Raw genomic sequence first — 15,219 nt, 5'->3', positions numbered from 1 at the left:
CAGCTCAACAGAGCCTAACGACTCACTTGCAAAAAAACGACTAAATTTTAATATTTGTATTTATTAATTTGTTTTTCTGACATTAAAAAACGTTTCAAAGAGAAGAATGAGAGGAAGAGACGGTAAGAGAGGAACAGTAAATTAATAATTAATCACAGGCGGCAATAAATTGATAAATGGATTGTCATGATGCTTTTTCATCACAGTTCATTGTCAGTCTGTAAAGATGATATCAGTTTATCGTGCAGACAGGGAATGAAAAGCTGCCAACTTCCAGTTAACAGCTTTATTCTGGAGACCACAGCTCGCTGGATGCACATATCCTACAGATCTGATTCACATTTCATGTTACGTGATTATATGTTCTCTGACTCCGGTGTTTCCATCATCCAGCTAGGATATCCTTCCAAAGGACCCTGCAAAACACAGAACGATGAACACTTTTCAGATATTTTTTTTACTTTTAATAGCAAGTTTTTTAAACTTTTTTTTTTTTACAGGTGCAATAATAAGCTTTCACCGCTCGATCTCACAGATAAGTATAGACAAAGATTTTGTGTTGGTCCCTGCTGGTTATTGGAACAATACATCACTGCTGCCACCATATTGTTCAGTGGGAGCTGGACCATGTAATCCGTACATATCCCAAACCCTCTGAATTTACAAGTGATTAAACTGTTCTGGTTAGCTATAAATGTCAGAACTGTACAAAAGGCTTATATTCTGTTGATAACTGTAATATTTCCACAACATAATTATAAAACACAATAATAACTCAATATTACAGCTCTCTGCAGATGCTTTTTCGACCAACAGGAATACTCCCATACTTGTCATGTCTTGAGTCTGTTATCTTCAGTGCTGTGGTTCATGAATGGCTTTTAACTTTATCTTTTGGGAATCTGCAGACAAAACAAGTCCATCTGAGCAACACTGTGGAGGTCTGACGGTTTCTGTAGATACAAATCAGGAATATATGTCAGTTAGCTGTTACTGAGCTGTTAGTACCATGAAAAAGACTTAACAGTCAGATAATTTAGGACAACTTAACACAGTAACACAAACTGTGACAAATACCATTTTGTGTCAGGATAGTCCATGCAAATTAAGTCAGTTTTAAAAATAGACTGCTTATTATGACTATTGCTTTTCTTTCACTAGAGCATAAAAGATCAGCACAAACATTTATGTTCAGTCTAAAGAGACACATGTCACAAGGCCTGATATAGCATGTGTCTAAGGGATATCATCAGAAGATACCAATTCATATCAAAATTCTCAAAATATGACAATAATTGTTTAATGTTTGTTTTTAAACCTTTCTTTTCTACAAGCTTCAGCAAGCAGAATCATGGTCTGAATGCACTGATGTGCCAAACATATTTGATTTGCCAAGAGGATCTATAAACTATCAACTCTGTATAGGCTCCTTTTGCTAGCCAATTTCTTTTTATTTAATTATTTTTATACATGTATGGTGTAATAATGCCTGAGCCGACAGCTGGAAGTAAAGAGAATACAAAAGAAAATAGAAAAGGGGACAAACAGGAGAAAAGATAAGATCACAGGTCAAAGCACAAAGAAAGCAAAAGGACACACTGTCGCTGAAAGAGAAGAAAAACAAAAAAACAGATACACAAACAAACACACACCCATCCACGTCAAGTTTGTTTTGTCCTTTTATTACATCTACCATAGACAGTATTTGTACCGAGGCTGCAGGTCTGGAAGTGACAGAGGCACCATGCGCCTATCCTACATGCGACTAGTGCAGCTGCCATGACGGCTCTGCCCAGACTTGTTTATTAGAAGTAAAAGTCAACATGGAACTACTTTGCATTATTATTATCATCATTGTGACATCAGCTCTGTTCCATAGCCTAAATGGGAACCATCCTAACAATTCAGCCTGTATCCTGTCAATAACTGTAATATTAACATTTTAAATAAATGGTCTGCCACCAGCATGTCAGTGATATAAAAAAAAATTTTTTATAAAGGGGGCTAATTTTAAATACAAGGAACATTCAGTATTCTTGTTTGCTCGCATTTTTGTAACTATGTTATTTAATTGGGTATCAACAATCATATAACTAACACTGATATTAGTACTGACTACTACATTTCTAGTATCATAACATCCCTAACGCTAGACGACAACCAGCCGTTGGCATGAAGTAGCTTAGCATAAAGACAGGAATCACCTGAAAGCAGCTAGCAAAAAAAGCACCTACCAGCACTTCTAACACATAACACTGTTTAAATGTAACACCAACAATCTGCTGTTAATTAAAAGGGTGCTGTGAGTCAAACTCTTTCTTCAGGCATCCATCCATTCCACCTAAACCCCCACAAAAACAAATAACTGGGACTTTCTATACTTTAGCTTTTACTTCCTTTTTTTAAAAGGCCAAAGACTGAAAAGGCACAGCCAGCCAAGAGTTTCTGATAAGTTGTTTAACTGATTGATTTTCATTTGTTCTGCCAATCATGTACAGCTAAGATGCAACCACTTCTACTGGGCTCTCATGTTTCTAATTAGGAGAGTTTTATGAGCTGTAAGCAGCGACTTTGTGCAGGCAGAGGAAACTAATGTCTGTTGTGTAGCTTTGGGACTTCAGCCTTACTGTCTTACTTTGCTGCCTAATACAAGCATGGTAGAAAATCCTCTCTGCTATCTCTCTTAGCTCTAGTTTGAACAGAATTTTGACTAAAAATGTCACTGCATGATTTAAAGACATCGAATCTTTTCCATTAATCTTAAAGCCAAGTTACGTCAAACTCCACTGTTGGCTTATAACAACTGCTAGCATTCAATTATTTTCAATGAGAAGTCGCAGTGCTTTTAGTGTAGTTCACAGACATGTGAACAAAAAATTGGTTTAAGAAACAAAGAAAACCACATCTTTTACTGAACCCGTGTGAAGGGCTGACCCATGCACTGCTTGCAGGCTCCATCTGGCCAGTCACCATGGGCCACCAGGTGCTCTACCCCGAGTACCCCACAGGGTGGGGCCCCCGTCACAGTGTTGCTTTGTATATTAAAACCACAGTAGTCTCATCTGAATAAAGTGAATGGGAATACATAGAAAACAGACCCGCTTATTGTGTAAGTGTTGTTTGTTTACATTGCTGTTCTCATATTTACATCACAGAGAGCCATAACACTTCCCTGACCCCAGACAGATGCAGGGCTGGTGGCGGTGGACACACAGCAGAATGCCTCCCATGTGAAAAGCCCCTTTGTTTTGGAACTACACCCACCAACATTTTTCCAACGTTATTCAACCAAGAAGTGAAATGTATCCTTGGCACAGATACGCATAATTACAGCAGCAGGTTTTACAAGGACAGGAGAAAACAGAGTGGAGAAATCTCGCACAAGCATAGAGAGCATGCAAGTTTTAACTTGCCTGCCTGCCTGCCTGGGTTTGAACCTGGACCCTCCTGCTGTGGGACGGCAGCACAAACTATGGAGCCATCGTCAATATTTTTTTTCCAGCTATCTTCATCATAAAACATGTAATTTTAGTGCTAAGCTAAACCACTGCTAGCTAAAGATTAATTTTTAATTGACAGGAATAGGAGTCAGAAATTTTAATGTGAAAAATGTCAAACTGTGTCTTCAAAGTCAAGGACTGGGAAGACTGAAAACACACACACTCTCACCTCTGCTGAGCAGCTGCAGGTTGCGTCCCTCCTCCTGCACCTGGAGCTGCAGCACTTGTTGCAGCAGCTCCTGTCGAAGTGTCTCCTGCACTAAACCCATGCGCTCCAGCTTCTCCCCATTCAGGCGCAGTAACGCTCGGCCTTTAAGGTGATGACAAAGTAATTTTTTTACAATTAAACTGTAATTCATGAATTCACTAGTGGAACTGTTTTTCTACTATCTCAGACCTGTGATGGCGTGGTGGGAGAACGCTTCCACATAGGTCAGGTAGTTGTGTGGACAGTGTTTCTTCAGCCACTTGCACACATCTTGTTGAGACCAAAGAACAACAGGACGGATCAGGCTGGGCTGTGTTGGGCTTGTGTGATATATCCCATAATTGTCACTGGAGCGGTACTGTAGATAAGAAGGCAGACAGGAAAACATACAGATAAATGGAGAGGGTTAGTGATATAAGGGGACATTTAATGCTTTTTTTCCCCTTATGTCTGTCATATGTGTACCATTGGAGTAGAGGACATTCACATCAAACTTGGGTAAAGCTGCACATATTGAGGTCAGAGTATGTGCAAATTAATAATAATAATAATAATGGATTGCATTTATATAGCGCTTTTCAAGGAACCTAAAGCGCTCTACAATTCCACTATTCATTCACTCTCACATTCACACACTGGTGGAGGCAGCTACAGTTGTAGCCTCAGCTGCCCTGGGGCAGACTGACAGAAGCGAGGGTGCCATATCGCGCCATCGGCCCCTCTGGCCAACACCAGTAGGTGGCAGGTGAAGTGTCTTGCCCAAAGACACAACAACCAAGACAGACAGAGCTGGGGATCGAACCGGCAACCTTCCGGTTCACAACCCCCTGAGCCATGGTGAGTGAAACCAAAATCTCAGGTTTAAAACGGCACTAAATACACAACTTCAGCATATACCTAATATTGTTATCACCAGGACACACACTGGCTTTGAGCACAGAAAACCATCCACCACCTTTTAAAATCATGTGTTTCTGAGGGGCAGCCAATCAGAACAGGGGCAGGTAGCTGAAGTAGCTTAACAGAAGAAGAACACAGAGGCTACAGCAATGCTCAGTCTTAGATAAAAAAGGATTATTTTGAACTTTAAATCTTGAAATCTACAGGCACCAACCACAGAAGACGTAGCTGTAGCTCAGGCGGTAGAGCAGGTCATAGGTTAATTGGCAGGATGGTGGTTTGATCCCTGGCTGCTCCACTCTGCATGCCAAATATCCCTAGGAAAGATACTAACCCCAAGTTTTTCTCTGATGAATGTGTGTGATTGATAGACAGAAAGCACTCAAGCAAAGTGTTTGCGTGGGTGAATCAGGCTCCTTGGTTTGCAGCCATCTCCCTTGTTGCTGTGTTTAAAAATGCCAGGTTGATTCTTGTGAAGGAGTTTAACCTGGTACGAGGTACTGCCACCAAATGCAAAACCCCCAAAATGGACTTGAATCAAGCTGAGCATGTGCTAGTGAAAAAGAGGCTTAAGGAGATTTTTCAAATAGAGAGATACTAAGATAAGTAAACAGACAGCATTTTTCAGAGGTGAGATCTGTTCAATGACTCAAAGTCCTTTGCACTATTACTACACCAATGTAAAGAGCTTGGAAATATAAGCAACTGAACTTCTTCAAGTCTCTTGAAGACATTTCCCCTCTTATCCGAGAAGCTTCCTCAGTTCAACTGAAAAGGTAAAATGTCTTCAAGAAACATAACAAAGTGCAGTTGCTTTTCTTTCCACGCTCCATAGTTGACAATGACCTGGATGCCTGAGAACCTACACAGGTATACTACTACACTACTTCCACTTCTTTGGGTTCAGTATTTAGGTCTAAGACATGCCAACAGGAGGAGCCAGGGATTGAGTTAGTGAATCATCCTTCAATTAGCTGAAGGCCAGTTCTACCTCCCTTGTGCACACTAGAGACTTGTATCCCTTAATTTATCTTTTAAAAAAGAAAGTCTTAAACTTCACACTAACATGTTCACACAGGGGACATACTGTACTGATGTGCTTTGTGCTGAGATAGATAACCTACCACAGGCATATCTCTCATTAACTGCCAAAGATATTCAGTTATCGGTGGCATTTGACTGCTAGGAGATGTCTCCCATGAAAATATATCCAGAGGAACGGCACAAAATTCAGACTCCATTTAAAACCTGAATGAACCTTAAAGCTCTTTTAATCTTTTCGCCTGCTGTTGCCGCTGTGCATCCATACAACCCACATCTATCATGCGCTGTGTACAAATCTGCACACTGTCTTTTATTCGCTGTACATAACATGTGCACACAGCCAATTAAGTGAGCATCTGCTGGGAGGATTATAAGATGAATATTGAGTATCACATTTCATTTCACATGCCTTATATACATCAAAAGATGACAAGTTTGGGCCTCTACAGGGCTAGAACATGTTTCAGCCTCATTAAAGAACACAGGGGCGATCGTTGCCATATGTATAGGCAGTGTAGGCACATCTGTGTAGCTGTGAAGTTCCCTAGAAGAGTGGCGAACAAGCAGCAACAACAGCAGCAGAAAAAGCACACAAAGACATGCATGTAGGCCAGTGTCATGTTGAGATTCAGCTCTTTTATCTTATAGATGTACAGGATGCAAAACTGGAGTTGTAATCAAGCTGCGCCTTTGATCAGCCAATCACTTTTTAAAAATGTAGCAAGTTCAGCAGTTCATTTGCAAGATAAAAAATATCACATCTGGCTGATGTGCAAGAGTCAGTGGAGCAAATGTTTTGCAGGAGGGTCTGCCTGATATGTCAGGATGCAGTGGTGTTAAAAACATTCTTATTCTCAAAATAGAACCAAAAATGGTGAGTTTGATATATTTTTTGAAGCATGTTCATCACTTCACCAACAATTTTTTGATCCATAGGATGTCAGTAATGATTCATTTCATTAAAATATAATATTAGTAATAATATGAATAATAGCAAGAAGAATGAAAGTATTCAACTCCTTTTTTTTCTTTTTAGCCATCAGAATTACTGTCTGAAGGCCAAGAAAGATGCCCAACGGATTTACTTTACCAAGTGGATCATCACGGCCTTGCCGTAGTGGTCCATTTGATTGACCTTTATTATTATTTATTTATTTATTTATGTATTTTTATTTTCAGTTGTTACAGACGGGACAGTATTCCACTCCTGCATGAATCACAGACTCTGGAGATTTTCCATAACACAATGGTGATCTGCACTAAAAATCGAAGTAACTAAAAAAGAAGTAGTTTGCTTGCTTTTGGTTTTAACACCGGAGTGTAGTGCAATCATACAGATACTGAAAGTATATCAACAATATCCATCCATTCTCCTCCTTATCAGGAAGCCGGAGTACACATGCAAACACAGAGAAAACATGCAAACTACACTCGGCCAGATGGAGGATTTGAACTCAGGACCTTCAGTAGTGCTAACCACCACACCACCATGCCACCCTGCTTATTTTTAAGTCTCCTTTATTGTGATCAGCAATTAATTTGTGATGAAATATACAAATGCCTTTGACCTGTTCACAAAACTGCTACATAATGTGAGTATTCTTCTATTTATTTTTGAGGAGAATGAATGACATTGGGCTTCGAGCTGTGAGCTGAAACAAACAAAACATTAATGTTTTGCGAGACGTTTTTAATCAATAATCACTTTTGGGTTGTTTAATGTAATCTAATATATAATGTTACACAATTTTTAAAGACATAGAGGAGTTTTAACTGTGCACGATGTCCTGTGTGGTTTACTCGCACACAGGGCGACATTTACAGTCTTTCTGTCACGACATTGTAGTCCTCAGTGTGAGCCTCACCTGGTGAGAGTTTTCAGATTATGGTAATTATGGTTTTTAGCTGGAATATGCTCTTCACCAACAATAAATAAGAAGCCAGTTATTCTGTTTGTTTTTGTATTTGGCATAGCTGAACACTCAATAGAGGATTTGGGGTTTGGAGCCGAGTGCACTCAGTTTGTTTTCCCCCCCTGTGTAAATTTTGTTTAACACAAAGAACAATAATTTGTCTTGAAGTTTTCACACAATAAATCAAGCAGCTAATGATATTAAACTTTTATTTCTCCAAAAACATGCCATGCTGATCAAGAAAGTGACCTATTCTGCTTCACTTCAGAGTGTTTACTGCTTTCTGATTACAGTTTTATCTCACTGGGAGGTTTACTGCCGAGTCTTTTTGTGAACGGGCATGTCGGACGTGATGTGCATCATTTTCACTGACATGCTGCAGATACTGTTGCTGTGGCAATGCAGTTAATGGGGATCTAAATAATAAAGAAAGACACATTCAGAGTTTGAATCAAGTATTTTTCTGGCTCTGACTGACTTCTAATGCACCATGAATACTTTTATGGTGAGCTTTTATCTTTAGACTTCCTTCTCACCCTCTGGATTTCCTTTCATCACTTCCATTTATGCAGCAAACAGTTTTTCCTCACTTCACACCCTACCTTTGTAAAAACCTGAGCCCTCATGTTTGGCTTGTATATGAATAAATGTGGTTGGAGTGATTGCACAAAGGATTTCTACTTATTGGTATTTTTTTTAAACATTGTTTGATTAGGAGTGAACATTTCCCTTAATTCATTAAAAATAAAATGAGTCAGACGTCCTTCAATATGCAAAACAATCCCCCCAAATCCCAAAAAGCTCCATTTCTAATTTGGCTGCAGGTTATGATTTTTCATTATTAATTGTTTTGTGAATAAAACGACTGTTTGCCCAGTAAAATGTCAGAATATGTGAAAATTGACCACAGTCATGTAAAGTAGGAGTTGTAAAACTTTTTGAGGCCAGAGATCCCTTAGAGGCAGAACAAGAACCATCGCAAAATCCTAGCAATGATTTAGTTGGATAAGGGTCACTTGAGGACTAATTTAAATACACTCACTGACCACTCTGTTAGGTATGCATCTTCAACTGCTCGTTAATGCAGATATCTAATCAGCCAATCACATGGCAGCAACTTGACCTCAACAACCTGCTGAAATTCAAACTTAAAGCATGACGTGGCTGTTGGTGCCAGACAGGCTGGTCTGAATATTTCAGGTCAGAGGAGAATGCCCAAACTGCTTCAGAGAACCAGTCGTTAAAACCAAGGTTTGCAGATGAGCATCTCTGAATGCACAACATCTTGAAAGCACATATGCTACAGCAGCAGAAGACCACACCAGGTACCACTCCTGTCAGCTAAGAACTGCAGCTGACAGGTTTAAATAGGTGAGTTTTGATACCTACGTATTGTTACTGACCATCCCCATCCCTTTACAATATACCCATCTTCCGATGGGTATAACGCACCATGTCACAAAGCTCAAATAATCTCAAATGCTTTCATGAGCATGAGTTCATTCTACTCAGATGACCTCCGCAGTCACCAGATCTCAATCCAATAGAGCACTTTTGGGATGTGGTGCAGCAGCAGATTCACATCATTGATGTACAGCTGACATATCTGCAGCAGCTGTGTGATGCTATCACGTCAATATGGACCAAAAGTTATGTATTTATATGTATAGCTATGTATATTTTCATATTATTTATATTCTAAATTGTGTTTTAAGCTCTGGTTTCTTATTGTTTAATTTTTAGTGTAGTGAAGCCTTTATTGCAGTAGTAGTTTAATATTTTAAAACCTCAAATATGGGCCTATTTCTCATGGGCAAAACTTAAGAAGTATATCTCAGTAACCACATGCACCAAAGCCTCTTCTCGCTGGTTCTATTAATAAATCTAAACAGGTTGAGGAATACTAACTCTAAAGACCTTTTATTAAGGCATATTAAGCGCACGCATTGAGCGTTTAGAATCAGAAGTTAATATATAGTTTATATTCTCACTAAAAATTCTCACTAACCCACACACATAAATTATGAAGTCATTACCAAAAACATTCCAAATAATTTTCCTTTCAGCGGTTACTATATGTACTTTGCTGCTCTGAGTCCACAGCTGTGAAGTATAAAAACACTATAGAGACCATAATGAGTGTTTGGATGCCTGTGAGAGGTGGCAGAGATGCATACTGACAGAGTGAATACGAGAACAGCATGCCAAAAAAAAAGTACGTGGAAAAACTTAACAATGGAGGAAGTGAAAATACTGTAAACACATTACAATGCAGCACAGACACACAACACCGATTAAGTTCATGTGCGTCGAGACAAAAATAAACAGACCACTACTTTATGTGCATCCAAGAGGATTGAAGCAAAGACATAATGCATTGCATACAACTATGTTATCAGCCCAGCCCAGTTCTATGTTTGCAGCTTTAGCTTCAGCTTGTAACAGCCTTTTAAAGAGCCTTTCATGGGGTGAAGACAAAGGCATGGGCTCTCTGACTTGTAACCAAGAGCTTTAAATGAGGCCAGCTTACAGTATAAATGGATTGTCTCTGCTGCCCAAACTGGCTGTGTGAAGAGACAATGCTGTATCAGATAACAAAAAACTATTAATTTATACCGGAACAGAATGACTAGTGGAAGTAGATATGAGGACGTTTTCACGCGAGAAGATCTATAGAAATGGCTAACTGTTTATTATCCTGAAACAACAGGCACAGGCTGGATACTATCAGGCAGTTAGGATCAAAATAAATTCAACTTTTCTCTGCTCTCAGTCAACAAGCACAGTGGTGGTGCAGCATAGTGTGAGCATAGGAAGACCTGTGCTATTTAAAGCTAAAAGGCTGTTAGAGCTCACCAACCCGCTGGGGAGAGGGCAACTTTCATTCTCTACTAACAAAGTGTCCATTTACAACAATAGATGATGACCGGCTGCATTTGTCAGACTATGAGGTTTTTTTTATATTTCAGACTTTTCCGTGGAGAAATCTGAGAGGAGAGCTGCCAAACGGCAGCAGGGGTTTTTGCATGTGCTCATATATTGCTAATGCAACAAACACAGCAGTTTCTTGTATGAGCAGTGCAACTTTTTCATATCTGCATGCAAGAAGTCAGTGGAATGGAAAATAAAAAATAAAACCAGAAACACATAACACCACTAATTTCTTGATATCGCCATTGGTGCAGTTTACATACATCACAGTAGTTATTTTTAGTGAAATACAACAGTGCTTAATAGCCATGGAAACTGAATGGCTATAAATGGTTATTATACTGACAAGTTATGTAGATGTGGATTACCCTCAATTTATTAAACATATTGATGCATTAGTAATTTGAAAAATCTCCCAGGCACAGGCACTGGCTCAGGTCCAGGAATTATGTCTTTTAGTAAATATCAAACAGTGTGTATGATGTGCAGAAAACAACCAGCAGAGAGTACACACTCCAGCGTGTTCACTGCAAGGCGAGGACATGACGTTGTAAACAAGTTTAAGTATCTTGGACTCAAAATGAACTCTATTTAACCTTTAAAAGTCCTTCTACTAAGTTATCTAACATCATAAAATGCAACGTTAAAAGATTTTGCTACCTGGCCACTAACAGGTGGAACAACACTTTATTCAGTGCAAACATATTTCAAAAAAGCCACTAAAAGCTTTGATTTTCAAAAAAGTAATTTTCATTTCATCCTGGTAGCATCAAATAACAACAACAATACTTTGATCTTAGTGGATTTTTAAAAATGTATATGCTTAAAAACATAGGTGACTGTGAAGTAGCTCATGTCAGTAAAAATAACTAAATATTTCCATTGCTTATTAATTGTAATAAAGCAGAATTCCTACTTTTAAGCCACATTTCAAACAGCACATTGTGGCAAACCAGTTCTATAGTCGTTTTTAACTTTGGATGATGCAGGACTTGGATTATTCTTTTGACTTTGTGTGTCTTTGTGTGCTTTTGAATGCAAGCTACCCAGGGGATGCGGATCTAAATTAATCCAGCATAATTACTTAAATAAACGATCTTATATTTTCCTGCTAATGTTCATTAACATGCACTGTCTCTGTTACATAAACATATAAAGTAAGGCTTTCATATTGGTCTTCTCTGAGTCCTTGTGGATGTTACATGTTATTACAACACCTGTAAGTCATCCACGGTGCGTTGAGGTGGTTATCTCCATGTAGTGAACTGTGTTACAAAAATCAATGCATTTGGAATGAGATACAGAGAGAAGTGTATATATCCACACACATTTATTTTGATGCCTTCAACACAGATCAGCAAAGCCACTGGGACAAATAGGATTGTAACATCATAGACATAGTGTATGGCCTACAAGAAGCTCTACATCTATGTCCAGATAGAGTCTGTTTATTTGGCTAAAGGTGCTTAAATGCTTGATTTTCTGACTGGCCCTCTTGTTTACATTTCACCACAGTCACATCTGTGACCATTAGTTTAAGCAGTCATGCCTGCAACCAGCTAATCATGCCCAGATAGGTGGCCGTGTTTTCAGATAGGCATATACAGTAGTTCACGTGAAAAACTTTAGTCGGAAACTTGTCATTATTTTTCTCTGCAGTATCAGAAAAACCTCTAAAATGAGTGAAAGAGTAAAGGTTTCAATGTCTGACCTGAGAAACTATCGGCACAGGACCTTTCTCCTTTTCTTTGATTAGGTTTGCATTCTTACATTTCTTGTTAATTTTTTTAGCAATTAAATTAATCTTTAACATATTAGAATTCCAAAGTAAATATATATGGTTTTCCTAACTCTGGATTTGTGGCAAACATCATCAAGCTTAATTAGGCAGAAAGAAACATATCACCCTGAGCTGCAAGAATAAAGAAAACCTAAGGGGATTATGACAACATGCACCAGGTGCGCTTTTCGACATGCTGAAGTCATGTAGGTGCTCAGTACCTGCAGGGCCTCGGTCCCCGGCTGCTGTAGCAGCTTCACTGTTCTGCCTCCCGCTGTTTTCTGTCCACGGCCGTCATGCCAGGTCAGGTTCCCACCTGTCCGTCGACTCAGCTGGTGCTTAAAGTCCTCAGGCAGAGCCCTGTACTCCACAGCTGGCCTGCAGAAACTGAAACTGGATGCAGCTGGAGAGATAAAGGGAGGGGGTATAATGATTAGACAGGCAGACCTGCTGACAGTGTAAAAACAGCATGGGACTACTTCCCTACTCCCTTGCTCTGCATGACTTGGAAACAAAAGGCAGGATTGAAACCATATGGATAACCTGCCATTCAGGAATGGTCTCCTTAGCAAATTTCTGCAAATCTGCTCTATTGACACAAACCAGGCTTGAGTTAGTTATCTGAGCCTTGATAAAATCGTAGATGAATCCTGGAAGTCAGCGTTCAGGTACCACAATTACTTTGTGAAAAGCTTGTAGAGTTGTGAGACATGCCACTTTCTCATCATTAGGATGAGGCCTGCAGGCAGATATCCAAACTGACTCAACAGCAGGTGGCTTCCCAACATCCAGTAATTAAAGAGTGTGCAACTACAGTAAACACGCTGTTACTGGCACAGATTCTGGCAGAAAGCCACGGGTCATTACACATTCATGTGCCAGATTGGAAGGATTTTCTTACCACGTTTGAAGCTCCGTGTGCAGCTTGTGTTTGCGTGTGCGCTAATGTGCATTTTCAATATCTTAAGTTGACTAAGAGAATTTGAAAAGAGGACAGAACGAGAGAGGCTGTCAGGGGGAAACGAGGTTTTGAGGAGATGAAAGAGTGCCTTCGTTTCTCCTGCTTTGTGCTTCTCTTTTCTGTCATTCACCATCTCCCACCGAGAGCGGAGCCATTCTGCGTCCTGCAATCATCAAGGCAAACCAGCACTATCAGGTTATTACGAATAAAACTTGGTGTGCGATTTTTGGTTTCTTTGAGGTTTTACTCGAGGCATGTACGAACCCTCCTTCAGAGTGTTACTCACCCAGGCTGCCGCTGTAAACACAAATGTGCCCCTTTCATGGATGTAGTATGCATAATTAAGACTATTTGTCAGAGCCTTTTCCCTTCAAATGGAGAAAAAAAACCCTTCTCTTTAAAAAGTGCCAGTACTGGAAAGGAAACACTTTCATGATCAAAATCCTTACTAAACAAATTATGAAGTATCTGGCCTGCCTGCAATATCTTTAATCCTGTATTTTGGATGAATATAGTTAAATTAAAGCTCTTATTTGGGGTATTTAAAATTTTGACTTGGCACACATCTTTACCTATCAGAAATATGCACACCAGGACTTCAGAAGCTGGGAGTAAATTCAATTAAGAGCAAGCCAAGGCAGAAAAGTGACCACAGCAACAGTCACACTGATGGTGGCGATGCTGGATGCGCTGTCCATTTCAGCACCGTGTCACTGACCATCAGCGACCCCCTTCTGTTCCTTTCTTATGCATAATATTCTTATAATGTCTGAATGCATGTATATGACAGAGTCTGTTTTTAATAGATTTAATGTGGCAGCGTTTAGCTGCACTTTATTTCAGAGAGCTCTTTCCAGCTGAGGCCACTTACGTAACAGATAAACTGGTTTAGCAAGTAATGAGTTAAAGTAATGGAATCAGCGTGCTTTAGATTTCGGCGGAATGCGAGTCGGACTATTTAGAAAAGAGTTACTGATTATTATTATTAATAATATTGAAGTGTAACCTTCCTACCGTCTACAGCCATGATGTTTTCTCGGAGACAGCCTAGTGGAAGTCTCCCATCTTCTCCGGTGACCGACACACGGGCTGCGGGTCCAGCTCTTCCCCTCTGTGTGCGCTCCGCTCACCGACAAAAGTTTCACTGAGGTGTGGCAGGAGCAGCGACGCTCCACATCCTCTGACCTGAGCTGCTGGGCTAAGTGGGGATTTAAAAAATAAACAAACAACCACGTCTTAAAACCAGCTCACGTCGTCCTCAGTGTCACTGGCTGCTGCTGTCTGTGAAGCCGAAGTTGCAGAAGACTGGACAAGAATGTCCCCGAGCAGCTGGCTGACTGGTTCCGCGGGATCAGGCGGGCGCGAGCATGTGCGCGCGCGTGCGTATTTGTGTGTGGTTTTCGTCCGTGTCGTGAGAATCAGATGCGCGGCTTTTTCTCAAGAGCATGCATGAGCACAGCGAGCTCAAAGTGCAGCCCCGGGCCCTGTAATTAACGCAGCCAGTGGAGACTCTGAAAAACAGCCGGATGAAAAGGCTTCTCATAGCTGCAGCATCCACCATAAGGAATTCCCCTTTGCCTTTTCTTAAAGAAAGGGAGCTCTGTGCGCGCCCGTGGGCACTGCGCCCTCCCTGTGATGGACCCTCTATGTCGGGTCTGTGCAGAAGAGCTGCAGGACGGTGACTGTTCCTGCTCACACCTGCCCTTGCACTCACTTTATTGGCCACATTTGGCCGCAGAGTAAAAGAGAGACCTCCGTAGGAGCAAAAGAGCACAAAACTTTAAGCATCCAACATAACTCAAAATACAATCAAAGCCATGGAAAAGACTATCTGTCTTGCTTTCTTATTTCTCTCACTCAAAACAAAAGGAATACGAACAAGATTCAACAGTGTGGTCTGTACAGACATGACAGCATCACTCTTGTTACACCATCACCAGCCTGAAGACTGACAGAAGGCAGAGTTGCTCCTTGCGTTCATG

At 40.3% G+C, this 15,219-nt stretch overlaps 1 protein-coding gene across 2 annotated transcripts; it reads right to left on the bottom strand.

The window, feature by feature from the left end:
• Positions 1 to 41: 41 nt before the first annotated feature.
• samd10a (sterile alpha motif domain containing 10a) lies at positions 42 to 14,694 on the bottom strand. Of its 2 annotated transcripts, XM_004546391.4 has the most exons (6): positions 14,252 to 14,656; positions 12,498 to 12,679; positions 3,898 to 4,066; positions 3,670 to 3,810; positions 831 to 953; positions 42 to 416 (listed from the first exon to the last, which is right to left on the bottom strand). In XM_004546391.4, exons 1-5 carry the CDS (start codon positions 14,262 to 14,264, stop codon positions 856 to 858), a joined length of 603 nt encoding a protein of 200 aa, XP_004546448.1. In that variant the 5' UTR covers positions 14,265 to 14,656; the 3' UTR covers positions 42 to 416; positions 831 to 855. The 2 variants fall into 2 exon arrangements, with proteins under 2 accessions (XP_004546448.1, XP_076734704.1); XM_076878589.1 differs by lacking the exons at positions 42 to 416; positions 831 to 953 and adding an exon at positions 2,636 to 3,506 and having other exon boundaries at positions 14,252 to 14,694.
• Positions 14,695 to 15,219: the final 525 nt, after the last annotated feature.

This window comes from Maylandia zebra, linkage group LG20 (assembly GCF_041146795.1).
Source record: "Maylandia zebra isolate NMK-2024a linkage group LG20, Mzebra_GT3a, whole genome shotgun sequence".
NCBI classification, from domain to species: Eukaryota; Metazoa; Chordata; class Actinopteri; order Cichliformes; family Cichlidae; genus Maylandia; species Maylandia zebra.
Note: the sequence above shows the minus strand (reverse complement) of the source record. Positions and strands in the feature narration are given on the sequence as shown.